Raw genomic sequence first — 23197 nt, 5'->3', positions numbered from 1 at the left:
CTTTGGCAAGGAGACAACTCTCAGGGGTGCCACCCCCCATACCTTTCCCCCACCCATCAAACTTATACAACACGGGCTCTGATAAGAGACTTCTGCCCTTTGGCAGTCCCTTCTTCAGCATCCTGTTCCTCTTTGGTTTTGCAACAGAGGCCTAAGGCCATTTATCTTTCTTGGCCATTGCTATAGACTGAATGTTTGTGTTCCTCCAAAATTCCTATGTTTAAACTTAATCCCCAGTGTGTTGGTATTTGGAAGTAGGGCCTTTGGGAAAAGATAAACATAGGGTAGAGCCCTCATGAATGGGATTAGTGCCCTTATGAAAGAGAGCCCAGAGAACTCCTTCACCCTTTCCAACATGTGAAGACACAGTGAAAAACAGCCATCTTTGGACCAGGAAGTGGACCAGACACCAAATCTGGAGCCTGCTTCTCCTTCTGCCTGCCATTCTCCCTGCTTGTCCTCTCTCTCTCTCTCTCTGACAAATAAATAAATAAAATCTTAAAAAAGAGAGAGAGAGAGAATCTCAAGCAGACCCCTGGCTGAGTACAGAGCCGGATGTGGGGCTCAATCTCACGACTCATGAGATCACGGTCTGAGCCCAGTGAAGAGTCAGATACCTAACCAAGTGAGCCACCCAGGTGCCCCAGCCTGGGAGATTCTGACAGAGTCTTGGCTATATCTTATAACTAAAACTTCTTGGTGTTCAGGGCAAGTAGCTGCCCTCAGTGGATCTGAAAACATTACTCTTAAAAGAATAAAACTTCTCTTCCCTACCCATCACCACCTCAGTCATATTCAGATAGACACCGAGGAGGATAGGGACCCTTGGCTAAGAATTTGTATGGCCCTTGCTGGAGCCCGAAGCTCAAACTTCTTCTCCATGTAGCTAAAAGAGGAATCATGAATTAAGGGGATATAGGACAAGTTTGGATCCAGTTTCTATTTTGGTCAGTTCTAGAAAAGGCTCTATTTAGAAGCAGAAGATTAAAATTGGAACCCCTATGCATGGCTGGTGGGAATGTAAAATGGCGCTGTCACGTGGAGGCTGGTTTGGCAGTTCCTCAAACAGATAAACATAGACTTGCCATGAGACTCAGCAGTTCCAACCCTGGGTATAGACACAAAAGAATTGACAACAGGGACTGAGATACTTGCGTGGCAGTGTTTACTGCACTATTATTCACAGTGAGCAAAAGGTGGAAACAAAGCAAGTATCCATCAACAGATGAGTGGATAAACTACATGTGGAATATCCATACGAAGGACTATTATTCATCCATAAGGAGAGAACAAGTCCTAATACCTGCTACGACACAGACGAATCTTGAAAACATGCTGGGTGAAATAAACCACACACAGAGGGACAAACATTTTATGATTCAAGTTTTGTGAAATATCTAGAAGAGGCAAATTCATAGAGACAGAAAGTAGATGAAAGGTTACCAGAGGCTAGGGATAGAGGGAATGGAGAGTTGTGTTCTTAATGGGTTCAGAGGTTTTGTTTGCAGCAGTGAGTAGGTTTTGTACATAGATAGTGTTAATGGTTGCATAAGATTGTGGATGTAATTAATACCATGGAATGACACACTTAAAACGGTTAAAATGGCAAATTTTTTCTCATATATATATATGAGATAGATACATATTTTATATACATATGTAAAACCAAAATTTATATGTATATTTTATATCTACACATAACCAAAAAATATATATGTAAAATTTTTTAAAGAGCCTTTAAAAAAAATGGTAGCAGAAGAGAATGCATTTTTGACCCTAAAAGCTGGATGTTTCAAACCAAACAGAAGCTGCATTGCAATAAGTAAATGTAAAGTAGGTCCAACTGCATTAAAATAAAAGACTTCTGTTATGGTTAAAATTTAAAAACTCAGGGGATTTAGAGGAGGAGCCGAGACTCTGCAGAATAATGTGAAATTCTGGAGATACATATTCTTCCACCCTTCCTGTGGGTTTGGACTGTCTCAACTCTGAAAACCAAAGTTTGTTCTTTGAAGGGTGCGCATGTATGTGGTTCCCTCAACATCTGCATGGTGAGGAGCGGTTCGCATGCTTGTCTGGCCCCATGCTGCCCCCTGGGTTCTCTTCGGGCTCCCATCAAGCATTGCCCCAGACTGAGTGACCCAGACTTGGAGAAATGTCCTGCTGGGGAAGGCAGTGGATCCCACAGTGAGACCCAACCTGTAGGGAGGGGCCACGTTCTCCTGAAAGGTGCATGAAATGGGCCATAATGAAGTCCACAACTCCCCACTTCTGAGATGTCCAAGCCCAGACAGCTTACCATCTGTCTCAGTGTCTTCATCTCTAAGATGGGTCATGAGAGTACCTACCTCACGGGGTTTCAGTGAGGATTACATGGTTTGAAGTGTGGGAAGCACCTAGAAGTACTTAGCACATAGAAAGCACTTGATGGTAGTTATTGATATTAATTATCTGTATATTTGACATAAGGGACACCTGAGGGGATGGGAACCCGGTTAGGGCCAGGGTCTTGCCATTGAGGGGAACCCTGTGAACGATGGAATTTCTTGGGCTGTGAATGGCTCTGAATATACCATTCTATACTACAATTTTTCTGAATTACCTAAAGCATCATATCAAACCTGAAATTCCTGCACAGTTTTAGGAAACAAAGTGTCCGGATGGTTAAGAGAGAGTGAGACCTGCCCCAGGAGAAGCAGCCCCCACCGCATGGGGACTGTGCCAGAGCCCAGGAGTGAAGGAAGGAGGGGTCTGAGGGGGAGCCTGCAACCTGCAGAGGGGCCCAGACACTCGGGGGCATCCAGGGAGACTTGGAGGTCAAAGATTCGCTAGAGGACACTGGTGGACAGGGAAGGAACAGAGTGGGGAACAGACACATGGCTAACCTGGGAAGCATTTTCTCCGAATTTTCTCCTGTATTCCTACCTTCCTGACCATGTGAGATTACAGAGCACTTAAGAGTAAAACCCAGCCCACACTGAGTGTTCTGGTCTCCATGCAATGAATACAAAGGGATTATTGGCAAAGTCACCGACCAGGGCTTCTGCGAACTCTGGAAGAAAGCAGGTGTGAAATCCATTCGGATCTTGCCTGTCTCCGTCCTCATCACACCCACCCCAAGTCAGAGAACCACCCGGCAGAACATGCAAAGATCACAACACAAAAACAAGGACCAGCGTGTCTTAGTTTCCAGCTACAGGTTTATTTCCATGACAAAATCGATTTGTAGAGGTCACAGGATTGCCACAGACGCCAGACTCGCCTACAAGGGAGCACAGACAGATGGACTCTGCTCCCCGCCGCCCTGGTGACTGAGGGAGGGCAAGCAGAGCAGATCCAGGGGGCTCGCTGATTCTGTGGGGGGGACGGGAAAGCCCAGGGTGGGGGGAGGATGGATAACACGGGTACTGCATGGGGGGGGTGCTTTCAGCGAGGCGGGAGAACACCATGCCCTTAGCAAGAAGGCCCTCGCCCCCTACCCCTGCCCCCAGCCCAAGGATACCGCCCGGGGTTGTTAGGAAGTCTGCCCACGTGTCCCAACAGCAAAGCACAGATAGCTTAAGCAGCCGGAGCACAGAAACATCCAAAGAGCAAAAGGCAAAGCGTTCTGGGGATTAGGGATTGATTTTCAGCCCAAGACACAAAGCCAGCTCGGACTTCTGAATTTTTCCATCCTTGTTCACATCGCAGTGGCGCAAAAGAATCTCCCGGAACTTATCAAGTTCCAATCCGCTGATGCTGGGCTGAGGACAGCGAAGATCACACGTCAGTGGGTCAGCCAGTGGTGGCCCCAGCCTTTTGTGCCAGCCCCGCCCCGCCCCGCCCCATGCTCACTACATGCAGGGACCCCCTGCCTGCTGAGGGGGGGGCTCCGTGGGAACAGGCCGTGCCCCGTGATTCCAGCTCCTCGTCGTGATAAAGATATTTTGCCTCGGAGCAGGGGATTGTCGCTACAGATCCTGCCTTGCCACACAGACCCACAGAGACGACCCATTTTACTCTCTCCCTGTGGGAGGTTTTTGTGCCTCTAATTTTATTTTATTTTAATATTTTATTAATTTATTTGAGAGAGAGTCCGAGCAGAGGGAGAGGGAGAAGCAGACTCCCCACCAAGCAGGGAGCCCGATGCAGGGCTCGATCCCAGGACCCTGGGATCATGACCTGAGCCAAAGGCAGACGCTTAACCGACTAAGCCACCCAGGCGCCCCACGTGCCTCTAATTTTAAAAAGGGTTATAATGAATGAAAATCGAACTAGAACAGTATGTCCCTGAGCTGCAGATGTTGGATTTATTCCAAGGGATATTTTAGGGGCTAAGAAGGAACCGTGATATGCACCAGTTGGGAAAAGAATATCAAACTCAAAAGGCCTGCAGAAGTGAGCAATTGCATGAACTGAGTGATTCTCCACGGGCTGCTTCATTTAATGCTCACGATAACCTTGGGGTAACCCAGGCTCACAGATTAGGACACGGTCGCTCAGAGCTGAACCGTCCTACCAAGCTAGGGAATTTCAACAGCATTTCTGATCCTGAGTCTTCTGCCTCCAATGAAGTAAGTGCTCTCATCCCCTCAGTTCACACCGTTGTGCTGGAGCGGCGGTGGTCTGACCGGCAGTGTGAAGGCTCGGGGTCTAGATGAAAAAGCCCATGTCCACAGAGAGAGAAAACCCAGCTCATCAGATTCCAAACCCCTTGATTACTGGGCTAGTCTCACCAGCGAGCAGAGGAGGAAGCTGTGTGCAGGGTTTGGCTTTAGGAGCCAGGGAAGCTCTCCCCGTCACCCAGCCCAACCCGGGGCTACCTTGCTGCCGAAGAAATCTCCAAAAACCTTGAGTAGGAAACAAAACCTTTCATTCTTCAACTAGACAGCTGAATTAAGACGAGCTAATCTGCACTGTCCCACAGGATAGATGAGTGACACCAAGTCTATCTGTGATCCCAGGTTTTCACGGAGGGAAGGATGGAGGGCAGAGAGCAACAGGACCTGGGAGCTAGACAGCACAGCAACAGTAACCTCCAACGTGGGCCAAGATTGCAGGGGACATGAATCTGCGGCCAACGGCACTCTCTGATGGAGGGTCCGTCAGTGATTAGACTAAGAGGCTGAAGTGCAACACACCGTCAGTCCGTCTTCCTTGTCGGGGCTTACCCAGGATACTTCCTTGGGTGTCCGACGGGCAGGTATAGGTGTGGTCCAGGAAATGGCTTAGAAGTCCTGACAACAGCAAGCTACGCTCCATGGCTCCATATCGGGAGTCCATTTCTTGTACAATTGCAAAGTGGGAAACTTGGGTTATCAGCATCCTCAACCACTCCTGCCGCATCCTTTGTCCAGTTAGTGGCATTCTGCCTCAGGATCCTCTTAGCAAATTCCCATGCTGAGAAAAGACTCAGGTGGTAGTCATTTACACATTAGCATGAATTAACTTGCCAGTGAATTTACCTCATTTAAGCTAGTTTAAGCTTTTCTTTTTTTTTTTTTTAATTTGTTTCCTGCAAAAGGAATTATTTCCTTATTTTGTGGGTGTGTGAGTGTGTGTTGGAAGGAGGGTATGAGTGTGAGTGTATGTAAGGGAAGTTTCTTTGGACCTTCAGAGTTATGCTTTTAATGTTTGACAACTCACTGGGAGTCAGGAGACCTAAATGCCACTGTTCAATGATGTTTGGATCATGGAAGACCAATCACCTGAGATCACTGGGGGCCTCAGTTTTAATAACAAGTCACCACTATATGTGCACACAGGTCCCAGATCTAAGGGTTTTACACAAATTAATTCTAATCTTCAGAACAACCTGATGAGGTTGTATCTACTATCAACTTTTAATTGACAGATGAGAAAACTAAAGCACAGAGAGGTTAATTAACCTTCCCACTGTCGCACAGCTGGTACACGTCAGAACCAGATATAAACTCGGGCAGGCAGGCCCCAAAGCACATCTCTTTAACAGTACACTATATCATAGCCGCCCGTGCAAAAATGCATTTCTTATTTCTTATCCATCTCATGGGAAAGTGTGAGAGTGGATCTGGGGTAGCTGGCTGAAAAATGCTTATCTACCCCCACTTGAATTCTGGAACTAGGGGAACCTTTGGGGCTGGATATGTCTCCTTGTGCTTGCCCGTGCTAAGTGCTCAATTACATCCATGGAGTCTCCAAACGCAGTGTTCATGTTTTCGTCATGTGCCCTTCCTTTTCTGTACGTTCCACCTCTCCTAAAACAGCGAAAGCAAATATCCAAAGCTTCTCCCCAGATAAGTCATTACCAGCATTCCCCAAGTCTCCATGCTAGAGTCAGCGACAAGACCCCAAGGCCCTGCCTTTACTTGGAGTCACAAACCTGGTAAACAGTCTAAATTACCAGCAAGAGAGGAGCCCCACATTGGGTGTAGAGATTACTTAAAAATAAATAAATAAATAAAATTTAAAAAATAAATAAATTACTAGCAAAAGAGGAATGTGTAGGTAAGGGATATCTAACCACAGGTAAAATCTTATACGGGCACTAACACAATGACCGTACCCGGGAAATGTTTATCAGTGGAGTTCACCTATGCAGAATATACCCAGAAACAAAGTCCGCTAATAGCAGGTCTACTCGAGGTTAGAGAGTACTCTTCTGTCTTTTCTTTCCTCTACTTTCAAATTTCTCTATGATGTATGCATCATTTTTATAATTTAAAAAATGAAAAGAAACAGTAACATGCATGCTAAGGGCTAGCAGCTCCTTGGAGGATCACATATTAGATCCGATCCTTTAGGTTAAGTATCGTCCCCTCTTGCTAATCATCTCCTTGTCAACAACAGAGGAAAGCAGAAGCGGTGTCTAGCAGGAAAAAGAATGAATTTTGGGGAGCCTGGGAGCAGGAACTCTCTTCGCTTCCAGGCAGACGTCCTGGGCATCGCTGATACCCCATCTGTTTGGCTTCCCACATTACCATCCACAGTTCTACTCCTTGGTGTGGGGTGCTGGGCATCTTAAATGTCTTGCCTTACTACTTTCTACTTTAAGCCGTAGATTCTCATGTTGATTTTCATGCTGTGCCAAGGGGCCTACAGACTCTTTGTGCAGAAATTATAAAAATTGTGCAGAAATTATTTTGTCTGATCTCAACATACTGACAGAGGACAGCCTTGGATGCCATTTTCCAGAGATCAGGGAAAGGGATGTTCTGGTAACCAGATAATCTTATTAATACAGATTCAACATATGTATCATCCATAGTTGTACAGGAATGAAAGGCTATAAAGTAAGTTTATTTCAGGGTCATTATTGCAAACATCAGGGATCCTGACCAGGACTCTCCACTGAGAAACTGAGCCAGCTCCCTGCTGACCTCATGACATGCTCTGATAATTGCTTTTAAAATAAATTCCAGGGGCACCTGGGTGGCTCAGTCAGTTAAGGGTCTGCCTTTGCCTCAGGTCATGAAGTCAGGGTCCTGGGATCCAGCCCTGTGTCAGGCTTCTCCCTCTCCCCCTCCCCCCACCACCGCTTGTGCTTTCTCCCTCTCTCTCACATAAATAAATAAAATCTTAAAAAATAATTCCAGATATTGGTTTGTTGACTTGTCCCATCGTCCTTTCTAATGAAATGAAAATGAAAAAGTCACAGGAGAGGACTGTAGTTTATGAACCTGAGGAATATCAGAATTTACTCAAAGATTTTCCCTTGACAACATCCTTCAAATTATATGGTGAATCGTTTTTTAAGCAATCCCGAAGACTGGGAAAGATCCAATACAGGTTTGCACCTCAGTGATCTGGCTTCAGAGGAGAATGTTAATAATTAACTACTTTGTGGGCGCCTGGGTGGCTCAGTTGGTTAAGCGACTGCCTTCGGCTCAGGTCATGATCCTGGAGTCCCGGGATCGAGTCCCGCATCGGGCTCCCTGCTCAGCAGGGTGTCTGCTTCTCCCTTGGACCCTCCCCCATCTCATGCTCTCTCTCTCTATCTCATTCTCTCTCTCAAATAAATAAATAAAATCTTTAAAAAAAAATAATTAACTACTTTGTAATACTTTTTAGCTCAATAAACCAGCCCTGGTCAACTGCTTTTCTACTACTGAGCCCGGCCTCACTCAGTCCTTGGAAACCGGCTCACTTCACTTGGCTGGTACTTATATTGAGAAGTACCTTTTTGTTGGGCCAGAAGCCCCACCGAAATAGAGGGGCAAGGACGAGAGTGATGGGGGGGGGTCCTCTGGTTTCCCATGGAGGTGATACAAATCTATCAAAGAGTGAGGCAAACGCATGTTTTTGGATGGCCTAGAATTTTCCCCTTCTCTTTAATTTCCTCTGGGAAAATGTTTTCTCTATTCTGTGGCTGGTTTAGGTTTTCCTTCCCTATCTCCCAGTAACTTGTGGAAGCCATTGCTAAGCTCAGTGACAACTGAAAGGGTCTGGAGGTATGCGCAGCACCCTGGGCTGTGGACTTGGGCAGTCGTCGGCCCGAGCTCCATGGCTCGGAGGAGGCCACACGCTGCTCTGAGAAGCAGCGCCCCCCATCCCATGCTTTCTATCAAAGGCAAACTAAAACTGCAGTTTGGCCAAGCCTACCGCCATGTGATTTTAATATCCCCTAGATAATTGCTCAGTTTCTATTACAGAAATCATTCTGGCATGAAATAGATAGTAAATACAGTGGGACTTTCCTTTAGCAATCAATGCGGAAGGCACTACCACACCTGGACCCATCCGCTGCACAGATGCTGGTGGAGTCTCCAACAGGGGCACCCGTGAAGGAACCAAAGAAGAGGCAGGGGACCAGTTGGGATGGGAACAACACAAGTGAGGAGGCAAAGACCACACCAAAGTCATCCTGACCCGCGGTCAGGAAAAAAATCTCGTCCATGCCTGCTCAGTCACAGAATGTGAACTTCCTGGAGATTTGTGCAAAAACTGGTAAATTGGGGGGACGTTTTCTGCTGCAAAACTCCATAGTTTTGTTGTTGTTGTTGTTGTTAGAGAAAGAGAGGGAGAGAGAGTGCTCCAGCAGGGACGGGAGAGAAGGGGCAGAGGCAGAGGGAGAGAGAGAATCCCAAGCAGGCTCCATGCTTAGTGCAGAGCCTGACACGGGGCTCGATCTCATGACCCCAGGATCATGACCTGAGCTGAAATCAGGAGTAGACACTTAACCGACCGAACCCCCCCACGTGCCCCCCAAACTCCAGAGTTTTAATCAGGTTTTCAAGCAGGTCTGGGATTCTAAAACCAGTTAACAATTGCTACTCTAATTTGTTGCCATTTGGGCCAATCGGGACGGAGTCATCGTGTCCTGTATACACCTCAAAAAATCTCTAAGGATATGAATGCGCTAAATTCGGTGGCTAGACAGTTCCAGAGAAAAGGAAGAGTTGCCAAGTGTCTGCTTAACCAGATCAGGCAGCCAGTTACTACAGTGCACCAGGATCTCAAAGGAGATCGCTTGTTTTAAACCGTGTACACGACCTAAAACCTCTCTGTGATCTAGATTATAATCAAAATCCTATTGCTTCGAATCGCAGCAATGTCTTGATAGATAAGTAACCAGGATTTTAGGTCAGGTGTTAAAGCAGCCCCTCAGGGGGGGAAAAAAGAATCTCAAATATGGGATTTATTTCATGAAATTTAAATTAAAAGTTTTGGGTTTTCTAATAACCAACTCCAGGGGTAGAAAGGCCTTTCTGTAACCAAAAAATAAGCAGAACTGTGCTCTTCTGTTAAAAGAGAGGGTTTTATAGGATGGAAACAAGAAGCTGCTATGGGGTCACTTAATTAAAGCTCAAAATGATCTGAAGAGAGAAAGGGAGACGTGTCAGTTCTCCCAGAGGCTCAGTAATTGTTCAGTCGACTGTGTCCCTAGATTTAGTCTCTGGCATTAATCATCAGCCCCACGGATTCTCAGAAGTAAACAGTGGAATCAGTCACAATGGCATCCCTGACCCTCGAGGAGCGAAATCTCTACGGCCCCGTGAAATCACCTGGACAAGCTCCATCATGTCCTTGACAAACCCGTCCACTTCCGGGCCTTCCAGAGCTCCCGTTCTACTCTGAAATAGACAAGAGCCTGTCAGTCAAACATCATTTTCTTAAGTCAGAAAGCTAAAGAATAAATTAGGCGAATTGTGCAAATCAGTATTCTTCTGTGGTTGCAAAGAGGTTCGGAAATGGCACGTTGCCGTGAGGTTCTCTGTGCAGAAAGTGAATGTTCCACAGACATGACAATAATTAATTGTACGTAATGACCCCCACATAAACAAATGGGAGTTCCTTGGCTCTTGCGAATCTCATTAACATGATATATACCGACCTCGTTTGCTTCCCAAATACCGAACTTCAGTACAGACAAGCGTTATTTGCACATCGTATTGGTCCTTGGAAGGATATAGGCTGACATTTTTTTTATTGTGCTTTATGATTTAGCAAGGACTTGATGATTATTAAAGTTTTAGGTCAGGAGTGACTAGATTGAGTGAGTATGTTAGAATTATTATTTGGTCTGTACACAAACCCTTATTTTTTTCCTACTCATTCTATAAGAATGTCTATAAAATGCGATACATATTAAAATATTTCAGTTTCTTCTCTAAAGTGTCAGTCATGACAACTCATCCATCCATCTTTTCAAGTTTTCTTCACCCTGAACCTTTAACGTATCATTTTAAAAAGTCTATTTTTTAAAAAAAATTAGTGTATTTACTGAACACTACCTGCCAGGCACCCTTCTAAGAGCTTTACACACATGAAATCACTGAATTCTCACACCAATTCCATGGGGTAGGTATTATTATTATTATCCTCGGCTACTTACCCTAACTTTACAGGTAAGGGAAACGAGGCTCAGGGAAGTTAAGGAATCTGCCCAAGGTCACGTGGCTAACGAGGCATGATTCAAACACAGGCGATGGGTCACACAGCAACCCTTTGCTGAGCTGCCTCTCCCAGGTGATGCTCCTTTCTGCTCAGAATGTGACACACTCAAATGCCCAGTCTGGTGAGTTTCAGGACAGCATCTCTTTTGACTTTTCCTAACTTCCTCATTATTCTTCCTTCTTGCATTACCGTACCTCGTCTTCAAGAAATGCAATCTCCTTACCATACTTTGTGCTTTAGAATTATTATTTTCTCCTCTCTGAAGCAGGACCATATAATCAATCAATCCTACAAGAAAAGTAGTTTTTATGTCGACCAGGGCTCGTTTTGCCTCTATTTCTTTGGGTTGGATGTGGTTTTTAACCTGATTGTCTGCTTTTGTTTTCAAGCATACTTTTCTAGACGGAGATCAAGAAAGAGAAACTTTCTCCCAGTTTAGAGCCAGAGGGAAAAGAAACATGATTTTATTCCCTTCTCAACCATAAATTCTCCTTTGTCCATTTTAATGTAGTTTTCAGAAGTTCACATGGAGAAGCTGAGGGTATGACAATAGCAGCATACATGTGGGATTGCTATTCATCGTTATCAGTTCAGGGTCTGTGGGTAGAATGACCCCACATAGGGGCTAAACAAGCTTGCTCCCTAAAAGTAGCCAGCACAACCCAAAGAGACACACTTACAACATCATAGTGGGCGAAGATTTTCTCAAAGTCCCTCTTTCTTTCTTCAGTGGAACAAGCCTGTGTGTGGAGAAAACAGTATGTCACTCCAGCATTGGGACGCTTCCGATGTACAATTCTTCCAGGGTCATAGACAACTTTTATAAACTTTTATGATTTTTTTTTTAAGTCAATGACCCTTAATCCCTTGATTCCAGCAGTGAACCTTGCTGGTCTCTGGATAAATCACAGTGAGACGAACAGATGCCTTCCTTTCTTCCCTGCCTCTCGAATTTATGGAGAGACATGAATGACACAAGCCCACCTAGAGAAATGTCACTACTTACATCCATTTTAAATTGGAGAAGGAAGTTTTCCTGAAGAGCCAAAATCCTAAATGGAAAAGAAGAAAAGAAAGTAATTTACGTTATGATCTGTCAGCTCTCAAAGGCAAGCAGATCCATAACTCTGGCATGAGGAAAGGGCAGGCAATTTCCAGATCATTCTGCAGAAGAGGGTGAGTGCTTGAAAAATGGGAATTTCTATACTGTAAGAACAAATTAAAAAATTAATTGGGAAAGACTTTCATAGGGATTAGTAGTCACCATAGAGGGACTTTTAAAAAGTCGTCTTGGTGGAAAATGGCAAAGGAAGGGCTTATGAAAACTCTCTCCTCCATAACAGCAATGAGAAGACTGGCAAAAAAAAAAAAAAAAAAAGTCAAAATAACTTTTTCAGAATTCTAGAAATTCAAGTCTTACAGAAATCTGGGGAGTGTTTATTTTGGAAAAATGACTAAATCTGGGTAAGAACAGTGGATTTTGTGGCTTTTTAACTTGCTTCATCCCTCCAACCCCCTCAGCAACATGGTATCTTTGAAAATGAAGAGCCCATAGTCCCAGGGAAAATGAACGTTCTAACAGCTGCTGTAGTGAGCAGAACAGAGCTGGAGCCCTTTCAAAACCTAACTCCCAAAGAATTGCCGTTATTTGACTTCTCTGATGTTCTCTGAATGACCCCACTTGCAAGATGCACTTATTTGACCTGATTTTGAACTCACCTAGTGGAAAAGGCTTTTATCTGGGAGCACTTGTCAAAAACAATGAAAAGCAATCACTTAAGATAACAGCCTACCGCAGTGGTGGGTAAGAGTTTGGTTAAACAGGGGCGCCTGGGTGGCTCTGTCAGTTAAGTGTCTGACCTTGGCTCAGGTCATGATCTCAAGGTCTTGGGATGGAGTCTTGCATGGAGCCAGGCTCCGTGCCCAGCGGGGAGTCTGCAGGCAGTCTGCTTCTCCCTCTCCCTCCCCCTCTGCCCCTCACCCCTGCTCATGCTCCGTCTCTCGCTCTCATAAATAAATAAAAGTTAAGCCTAAGCAGAATTGTAAACTTCCTGGTTGCATGTAGAAGATGTGCCCCAACCCGTACACAGGGCCCCTCAACAAACATTGGGAGACATACAAGGAGTCTCTGCCCAATCATTAACTAACCATTCAGCAACCAAGCAGGGACTTCAGTGTCCACATATGACAAAGATAAAGATTTTACAGGATTAGTTAGAAAAAGTCATTAAGCAAAAAGATAACAACTATCAACAATAAATGTGACCCATAAGAAATACTAAAGGGATTCTTCGAGCTGAAATGAAAAGAACATGAGACAGTTGCTTCAGTCCACATGAAGAAATAAAGAACCTCAGCCAGACATGAAAGGCCACGTATTGTATGATGCCATTTATATGAAATACCCAGAATAAGCAGATCCATAGAAACAGAAAGTAGATTAGTGGTTATCAGGGGTTGGTAGGTAAGGGAAGGAGAGAGTGATTCCTGATGGGTATGGGGCGTTTTTCTGGCACAATAAAAATGTTCTAGAATTGGGCAGTGGTGATGGTTGAACAGCCTTATGAATAGACTAAAGTATACCGAATTGTACCCTTTATAAGAGTAAATGTTATAATACATAAATGATAAGCAATAAAAAAAATACAGGTTTATTTTTTGGAAAACAAATGTATTTTCATACTTCCTGCTTAATTACAATTGCATTTAATAGAATACAGTCTGTTTCAAAAGACTAAAGCATTGGATTTATGTTGCACTCATAATCACGCATTCACAACATAGAGAAAGGCAGAAAAAGTATCACATAGCAATTTGGAAAATTCTGCTCTTCTGGATGCCCAGGGTAAAGAATTAATCTGAGCCAAGTAAAGGGTAGAATACCCTGGAACTCCACGAGGAATCTGTCCTATCTCTTGGTTGGCACCAAGCAGCCTAAATCATATTACCAGCGAGAGGACATGTACTTGAGAGGCGCTTGTATGTGGAGCAAGACAGCTGCATTCTAGAGCTGGGAATAGAGAGAGGAGTCCCGTGTATAAATGTTTTAAGACCTTTAAGTCATTCAGTTATTTCCCTATTGCTGCTGTGACGAATGAGCTCAGATGTGGTGGCTTCAAAGCACAAATGAGTATCTTACAACACTGGAAATCAGAGTCTGAAGCAGATTTCACCAGGCTAAAACTGAGGTGTCCATGGGGCTGTTTCTTTCTGGAGGCTCCAGGGGAGAATCAGTTTCCTTGCCTTTTCCAGCTTCTAGAAGCTGCCTGCATCCTTTGGCTCACGGCCCGTTTCTCCACCTCAAAGCCTTCAAAGCCCGACCCTCTGCTTCCTTCTTCCACATTTAAAGGACCCTTGTCCTTGGGCCGACCTGGACAATCCAGACTAATTTCTGTAAGGTCTGTCAGTGAGCAACTTACAATGCTCTCTGCAGCCTTCATGCATCTTGCCACATAACATAAAATGTTCAGTGGTTCTGGGAATTCAGACATGGACATCTTTAATCCACCTACCCTCGTTGTCACTGTCAAATTCCGTATCAAATTGGTTTTGAAAGAAGATAGTAACTGTTTTGTCACTTTGCATCTCTGTTCAGTAAGAAGTCAATTCTTCCTTCAGTCCGCAACTACTGATTGAATTCTCCTCTATACATAACACTCCACTAGGAGAGAAGCTATTGAAGAGACTAAGGCATACTTCCTACCTTCTGGGTAGGCCCCCAGTGGGGGACGTTTGGCTAGCTTGCAGGGAGGCCTTTTGGTAATCACAGTGACAGAGGGGACATGACCTCCGTAGATGGGGACTGGGGGTGCTAGATGTCCTGCATTGCATGGAAAGTTCCACAGAATGGGGAATCATCCTGTGGAATGTCCAGGGGACCACTCATGTGTGCAAAAATCCTGCTTATAATTATATTTGAACCGAGAACTGAATTCCTATTTACATAAAAATCCAGGGCATTTTTCTCAAGGTGTACATAATTTGCTAATTGTGTCGATTATCCATATAGTATAGTGAGTCATGTAAATTGAGGGATGACTGCACTTTGTTTCCTTTGGAATGCGATCAAGACTTATTTGTTGTTTATAAAATTGTATCAACAGCAACTGAGTTCCTGACACATGAGTTGCCAAAAGGCCACATTTGTATCAGTCAACATCTGAACTGACATATTCACAGTAATTCCACACCACGATGTAAGCAACAACCCCTCCCTTATGTCTTCCCTGTGGTTCCATCTACCCACCTATGCACTGAAATACACCTTATTTTATTATTACCTGTTCTCCTTTATTTCCCCTTTATGTGTTATAGTTTGTGCATTATACTAACTGCTTTAGCATTATGCTCGCAGGTAGATTATATTATCTGTGGATTTTATTTGAGGAGTAAAAGTGTCATTGACGATTGGGTAGAGAGCAGTTTACGGCAGTGGCACACTCCAGCCTCCAGGAGGCGCTCGGGGCTGCTGGACTCGCTGCCTCTGAGAAGTGCCTTGAGTCAGGTGGGTGGGTGTTTTTGGCGAGGGGAGCAATGAAGTTAAATGCTCTTGTTTTCATCCAGATGCCATGTTTTGAGTGAATCTTTTAGGTGTTTGGGTAATCCCGTTAGGACTGGCTCTCACACAGCTCTCAGAGTAGCTAGACTGACCTCTGCTTGAGAGGAACGCTTGCCTCAGTTGGCCAAAAGAACTGTGAGAAGTGAGTGGGACCCAGGGGACAAATCTACAAGGGCCACAGGGCGGAGACCCCTCAGTCCTCAACCTTTAGGAGAAACACTCTCGTCCCCCTCTGGTCTGGCTGGTCTCTCCGTGCCTTTTCTCCAACAAAGTGGCCAAATTTTGGACAAAGGTCCTGGGGAAAGTAACCAAGGAGGATGAGGCTCAGAATAGAAGACCCTACGGAGTGTTGGGGACGATGTCCTGGCAATCACTAAGGAGAGGTTCTTCTTGGTGTGTCCCCATTCGGAGATGCTGCCAAGAGAGGAGGTAGCTGGTACAGGGCTTTGTGATTCTGAACTCAAGTTCACATCTGCTTATGACATTGCCCAGTTAACTCTCTGTCACTGAAAATCACCCTCAGTCCGTGGACTCCCTGTCTTCCAGCCACACCTGCTTGTGCCCTGCAGCCTGTAACTGCCACCCCCGTCCCTGTCCACACTACCACTCCATCCACCCCATCCGCAGGCCCCTGAGATCGTCACTGCTCCCCCTTCTGGGCTATACCCATGTATTCTGGATCCGCTGATTTTTTTTTTCCTTTCTGTGACAATCACAGGTCATCTTGGGGTCAGCCAGTCCTGAGACGATGTGCTGACATGACCATCATGTCACAACACCGGCCTTACAGCACTTTTCCAGGCACTGGGCCACTTCTGCTGTCACCCCTCCCCTTCCCCACTCTGGCCCTCGGGTGCTGGGTGCCCATGGAGTTTACTTCAACACCGAAAAAGCAGACAGCACAGTCGTCCCCTGTCCTGAACTAACTGCTCAGCTTTCCCAGAGCCAGTGAAGGAGATTCCAGACTTATATTTTCATGGGGTCCTTATGTGAGACCAGGAACGTCTGGCCTTTGAAGGCAGGGCTGGCCCACGACCCACCTATAAAATTTTATGAAAACTTTGTGTATTGTGCATTTGGGGGGCAGTTTTTATTATCTTTACAAAGGCATCTGTCACCCCCAGAAGATTCTAAACAACCGCTGTTTATTTGGCCAGATGAGCCTCTTCTTCAGGCAAGCCTTGACCTCTGCCTTTCAAAGGGAAGTGTGTGCGTCGTGGAACCCCCACGACGGTATGTCTGAGTCTGTGACACCATTCTCAGGCTACTCACCTTGCCAAGTCATTAAGATCCAAACGGCCATCCTTATTTTTGTCAAAGATCTTCATCTGGAATGCAGAAGGGGACAGGACTGTAAGAAGTACTTGTAACAGGAGTTCACTTTGAAAGTTACCAAAGCACTTTGCCATTTTGCCATTCCGACTCCACGGTTGTCTAAACCGCCTGAGGCTACGTCATGTCACAGGGTACTCCCTGCCGAGCACAGGAGAAACACCACTTTTCCACTGAAGGCTGAAGGCGTTGAGGAGAACGGGATAGAGGGGGAAAGCCTGCCTCTCTAGGCCTCGAGGATTGTAAGAAGGAAGAGGGAGACAGGCAGAGACAGGGGTGTCCAGTGGACAGGTGTGTGACCTAACTCTGCTGGAAAGGGGTTCTAGAGGGAGGAGGCACTAATGAGGAAGGAGTTGCTGTGGTTCAGCCTCCCCGAGACACTCTGAGCACCCAGGAATTTGGATGCTGGGTTGAGAACCAGTGGACTTGCCATGGGGCTGGCTGTGATGGGATGAGGCGATGCTGGAACTGAGGGCGGGAGTGGACCCCGGAGCCTCAGGCTGGAAAGAGGATGTGTCATAGGGAGACACTTAGCATGTCTGACTCCATGTTGCCTCTGTTTCCCTTGCTGCTTCGACGTATGGCTGACAGACCTCCATGGAGCCCTGCACGTAGGCTTGCTACAGCTGAGATGTGCAAAATCCACTCTTTCCCTGAAAGCCACTTCACCCAAGGAGAGAAGGAAGTACGTACAGAAATCACAACGCTAAGATTTACAGGGACACCATGACCGGATTCCTGTATGCAAAGACCAAGTAACCAGGGACAGAAAGTTTTCATAACCTTCCTTGGACCCCTGTGGGCTCCTGAACATCTACAGATATCAGTCACCTCTTGACGCCAACCTCCTTCTAAAATAAAAGAAGCCCGCATTTCATGCTGAGGAAAGATGCTCTTGGGGACCACAATCTGCCACCTCCTTGGTTTGCTGGCTTTCTGAATAAAGTTGCTTTCCTTCCCCCAGCATCGTGCCTCTTGATTTACTAGTCTGCCGTGTGGTGAGAACATGTGGACTCTGTTACAGCTGTGGTAGAGAATTCGTGGCCTGCATCCAGCAAGAGGTAAAGGATGGGTGATGGATTGACCTATATGTCCCAATGGGCTAGCCAGAGCTAAGAGCGTGGGTTATGAGCTCATCACAGACTTTAGCTGTGAATACCAGCAAGGCAGCAACTGAGTGACCAAGAAGCATCGTCCTGGAGACCAGAGGAGTCAGAGCTTTGTGCCCAGGGACATCGGCTTCCCACCTCCACCATTAGGGCCCAAAGCCATTTTTCTCTCCTCGATGCCATTTTTTTTTAAAGATTTTATTTATTTATTTGAGAGAGAGACAGCACATGAGGGGTGGGAGGAGCAGTGGAGAGACAGAGGGAGATGAAGAAGCCGACTCCCCGCGGAGCAGGGAGCCCTACTCGGGGCTCAGTCCCAGGACCCTGGGATCATGACCTGAGCTGAAGGCAGACGCTTCACCGACTGAGCCACCCAGGTGCCCCTCCTTGACGCCATTTTTGCAGAAGACTCTGGGTTGGGCGAAGATGACTGAGAAATCAAAGAGGCCAAGCTCCTCCTTTTGTGGAAAGATTTAGCATTATCCAAAGAGACTATTTAAATTATTAGATCAGACGAGGCTTTATTCAAGATAGGATTCAAAGTTAAAATCAGGAAGACCAGATTAGGCAAGGTGGAGGAGAGACATTTCATGGCATATTTGAGTCATCGTTACTGAGTGAATTTGTGACTTCACAACATTGTAGTGCAGCAGAGTATCTCTAAACATATTTGTAGGAAGAGGCTATACAGGGGAAAAGAGGGAATGAGAAAATCTGAGAGTATGTCTAACAGATCTTTGCACTAAAAAACATATCTGTCCATCCTGCCTCACTCCCTAAATCCAGTTTCTTTTTAATATTTGGAATGAATTTGAAAGTCCATTTCCCTAAAACTTTAGCATCAAAAATGTATATTACAGAATCTATTAAAACACAGGTTATATATTTATACACTCGGATAATATCACACATCCAATCACGCCCCTTAAACATAAATTCTATATCCAGTAAAAACCCGAGAGCAACGCATTTTGCTGGAGACTGAGCCATGAGTTATTTCCCGTGACACCATCATTATAAAAGGTTCTATTTTAATAGAGAGCTAGATGATCTTGAGCTTTAAGCAAGTAGTAACTCATCTCGAAAAATGTGGGCCCATCTCCATTGCTGTGCAAATTACTCAAAGGGGAAAATGCCCTTTGCTCAAAATTGGCTTGAGGAAGAACTGAACACCAATGTGGTAAATCATGCTTCTATCCATCAGAAAATGGGCTACTTGGTTCACTTAAGAGGTTCAGCAAAGTGGTCTGAGTCGGAGCTGTGGACTGAGGGTCATCACCATTAGCTGGTATTTCAAGTCGTGAGGCTGGCTGAGGTCACCAGCACAGGAGGGAAGAGCTCTTGAGATGGAGCCCAAGCATGTTTCCCATCAGCCCGGATCAGAGATTTGAGTGTCTCCATCTATGGAAGGAAGCAGCTCAGAAGCCAGCGACTTCCATCCAGGCCTGAAGGACAAGGGCTGGGACCAGGGTAGAGGATGGGACAAGCTTAACCTCACATGTCTCTCTGTCTGCCATAGTTTCAGATTTTAATTTGCACATTTCAAGAGTTCAAGTTCCACACTCTAATTAGGTGCGTGAACTTAACATCTCCCACATGCATTAGCTTATGTTTTTAAAAGTTCAACATTACCTGATAATATGCTATTCAGACAGCCAATCTTTCCCCCTGCCAGGTACTGGCAGCCCCTCTCAATTAGATGTCCTAATTGGATTTTGTTAATAGGCTGTTTCCTTCCTTGTCCAGAACGTTAATTAGGAGTTAGAAGAAGGTTAGATCTGCAGACCTCGACTTTTCGCTTATGATTCAGTGCTCTGCTGTGACTCATTCATTGTTCAGGTTGCAGACAGCTTTCAAACGTGCCGATCCTTATCTGGGTCTATTTGAATTCATTTAGCAGGTTACATTTCCTAAGTAAAGCATTTGATGTGAAACCCCAGAACCAGATCTGTAAGGCAGAGCTGCTCCCACTGTACCCATTGCTCAGAGAAAGCCGTTAAAGCAGCCGTGAGGTGGCTTCACACTTGGTGTATCACTTAGTTAGACTAAGGTTCACACTTGGTATATCACTTAAACCAAGGTTCACACTTGGTGTATCACTTAGTTACACTAAGGTTCACACTTGGTGTATCAATTAGACTAAGGTTCACACTTGGTGTATCACTTAGTTAGACGAAAGTTCTAAATCTCTTTGGAGAATATTGAGTTTCTGAAAGTTCGTTCACCCACAAGTCACTAGGAAAATGTAAAAAGTCTTTAAAAAAAAAAAAAAACTATCATCCAGGTCCCAAATATGTTCATTGGAAAACTATATATAAGCCGCCTCTGAATTTAAGGAAGGCCACTGAAATAGACTGGCCATAATCTCATTAAAGTCATCCAGTCTTCTGGTTAGACTAGGTCTCGGGGTGGAAACTCTCTTACCGGATTCCTCAACACTTGCTTATCACCTCAAGGTGTAAAGAACCTGTGAGGGCCCACTTGGATTTGACTGATCATGAGCCTCTCCCCACAGGACAGTTTGGATCAAAATGAGTGCTTCTGCGCAGCACACAGAAGCAGAAGAACCACAGGCTTGGACAACAAAACAGACACCCAATAACAGGACAGTCTTGGTCCATGGACGGTTCTCAACTCAGATACTCAAAAGTTGGGTGAGACCACTCGGATCCCCCTCAGCTAATTCACAGGATTCTCGGCTTCCGGATGCGAGCCAAGAGGCATCAAAAATTGCATGTTGCCGGATCTTCTTCAGCCCCGGGCATCCCAAGGGGAGTAGTGGCCAGCCTGAGGTTGAAGATTGAAACCTAAAGGCGGTACAGAGAAGCACTCTGGGCGACCAGGGTTGCCGGACTGATGCGTGATGTGCAGAATCTTTCCAGCCGAGTGTTGGCTTGGCGAGCAGCCCACGAGTCTCCATGGCCCTTCCTGTCCCTTATGATGGGTCGTTTGAATGAGATGACCCCTGGGGACTCTCTGAAGGCACAGTTATCCCTTCTTCCCCGCCTCCTGCCCCAGCTTATCAGCGCTGACTCTTCCCCAGAGTGATTTTGTAGAACCCTTTCTCCTTCTCCATTGTCTTCCATCCGTTTCCTATTTTGTGTTGAATAAGATGTCAGTTCTTGGGATGATTCGCAAGGCGAAAAATCCATCTTCCTAGGCAATAAATTCTGGTGTGGCTTGAGAGCTCGAGCTCCTGTATTATCTCATCTTTAAAAACATTAAGAGAATTCTTAATTCTTAATTCTTAACGGGGCTTTGTCCTCACCTTGCTCTTCACTTTCTTCAGAGGAATTGTCATCTCTTCTTGATCCCTCAACAGAGCTTTACTTTTCCTCTTTTGAAAGTTTTCTTTTTAATGACTTAGTATTTAAACTTTCAGACATGGGTATTGTGGTGGAAAATGCAGGCTTTGGAGATAGATTTGGGTATGCATTTCCACTCCATCCTTCCTGTATTTGACCTGTTAAAGTCTGTAATTCTCAGTTTTTTTAATTTATAAAACGAGGGCTAAGAAATAACTTATTTTTATGAGGTTGTTGAGAGAATCAAATGCAATGTTTGAAAAATGCTTTGCACAATTATTACGAGTCAAGTACTCAGGACTGGAATAAAGTCTTGTTATGTTGCAGTGAAAACATCACATGTCCTCAGGGGAGGAGGCATCTTAAAACAACTCAACGTGAACTCTGTCCATCTACCTACCTTCTCTTGTCCTGCTTTTGAGGAAGCTCTAGAATTGTGGCTTCCTTATGATCTGCCTGATTTTTGAAAGGTCAGGAAAACGGGATCTCAAGATAAGATTGCTGTATTTAGGGACCAAAGGTAAAATTGAACTCAACTTGTAGGTGGAAGGTCTATGACAATGACCAGCACAGTGGGGATGTACGGGAGCGACCAGAGGGAATTTTTGCTCTTTCCCTCCTTTACCAAATTTTTCCTAATTGGAAGATTCCATACGATCAGGGACCATATCTGCCTTGGTAAGTTCTCCCTAAATATTTGTTGAATGAATGAACTCACATCTTTGAGTGACCTAGTTTACTAGATGGTATTCTGACCTGGAAGAAAAAAGCATGAAGGGAGTGAGGGTTTTGGTGAGGGAAGATATGTTGGTCTCTTTGAGAATCTACTCCCCAGCCCAGAAAACATGTGTGTCTCAACTTAAGGAACCTGGTGATGTGGATTCTGAATCCACAGGGATGTGTCGCCGGCCTGTCCTGCTGGGATTGTCTGTTCAGATTTGCTCTGCTCTGCTTCCTGCGCATCCTCCTGCTCTCACCCCCGCTCCTGGTGCCTGGTTTCCTATCCCTCATCCCTCTTGTCCTCAGCATGGGGCAGGACCCCAGTGAGAGCCATAAAGGATCAAGCTCAGCACTTCCAGGCTCTCCTGGCTCGGCCCCAGAGGATTTGGGTTAAAAAGAGGGGGGAAAGGGAGAATCTCAGAACATGAAGCACAGCTTGAGGAAGGTTGGACCTGTGCAATCTATGATCTACAAGGCACCTGCCCAAGGGGGATCGAGAGCCATCATGGGGGTGGAGGGGCTCAAGGAACACCGGCCAGGGAGGCAGGACAGTCCCAAGGGCAAACTTTGCTTTTGTCCTCACGGTTTCTTATTTTAGCTGGCTATTAATTAGGTAGCTTGCCATTCAATTCTGACAATTTGCATTAAGTAGCCTACTGTGTGCCCAGGCCCACGGGAGGGCAGGGAACTCAGAGATACGCCGCTGCTCTTGCGCTGGAAGAGTCACTGGCTGGGAAGGAACTAGATCCATAAACAAGTGGTGTCAGCATTGTTCTTGACTCCAGGCTGACTCGTCAGGAATCCTGCTGAATCCTAAGAAGCCCTGCACGGTCCTGCCTCTGGTGAGTGGCGCCTTCGCTTACCCCGCCCCGATCCCGGGGCTGTCTTCCTGTCCTTGAAGATGCCGGGCACACGGCTGCCCCAGGGGCTCCGGGCCTGCTGCTGGTCCTTCCCCGAGCCCCCCCGCCCACCTCCCCAGGCCCTCACCCTCGCCACCTCGCCGGCGTGGCCAGTCTTCGTCCTACTCTACCTTTACATTTTTTCTGTGACACTCGTTACCTTCTGTCATGCAATCTAATTTATTATTTATTATGTTTCTGGTTATTGTCAGTCTCCCCTTTGTCTGTTGTGCTCACTACTGAGTACCCGGCGACCAGAGGGGTGCCCGGGGCATAGCAGGTAGTGGGTAGTTGTGGGATGGGTCAAACCGATGACCGTGATGGGCACGTCAGCGATGTGCACATGGTAGTCCGGGCGCACAGAGGAGAGGCACCTGCATCCACTACAGAAGAAAGTTTCTGGAAGGTTTTCTAGGGCAA

General features: G+C 45.7%; 1 protein-coding gene across 4 annotated transcripts in view; it reads right to left on the bottom strand.

Annotated features, from left to right (window-relative positions):
- Positions 1-3199: 3199 nt before the first annotated feature.
- The window catches only part of SCGN (secretagogin, EF-hand calcium binding protein), a 35242-nt gene continuing 15244 nt past the window's right edge, over positions 3200-23197 (bottom strand). For all 4 annotated transcript variants that reach the window (XM_025891280.2, XM_073877689.1, XM_073877690.1 and 1 more), the window contains 5 exons: positions 16685-16740; positions 11861-11906; positions 11535-11594; positions 9963-10031; positions 3200-3743 (listed from right to left, as the gene is read on the bottom strand). In XM_025891280.2, the coding sequence (XP_025747065.1) occupies positions 3615-3743; positions 9963-10031; positions 11535-11594; positions 11861-11906; positions 16685-16740 (360 nt within the window). In that variant the 3' untranslated portion in view covers positions 3200-3614. The remainder of the gene's footprint in view (positions 3744-9962; positions 10032-11534; positions 11595-11860; positions 11907-16684; positions 16741-23197) is intronic.

This window comes from Callorhinus ursinus, unplaced genomic scaffold, assembly GCF_003265705.2.
Source record: "Callorhinus ursinus isolate GAN/ISIS: 27379988/994484 unplaced genomic scaffold, GSC_fseal_2.0 scaffold26, whole genome shotgun sequence".
NCBI classification, from domain to species: Eukaryota; Metazoa; Chordata; class Mammalia; order Carnivora; family Otariidae; genus Callorhinus; species Callorhinus ursinus.
This window is presented reverse-complemented; position numbering and strand designations above follow the sequence as displayed.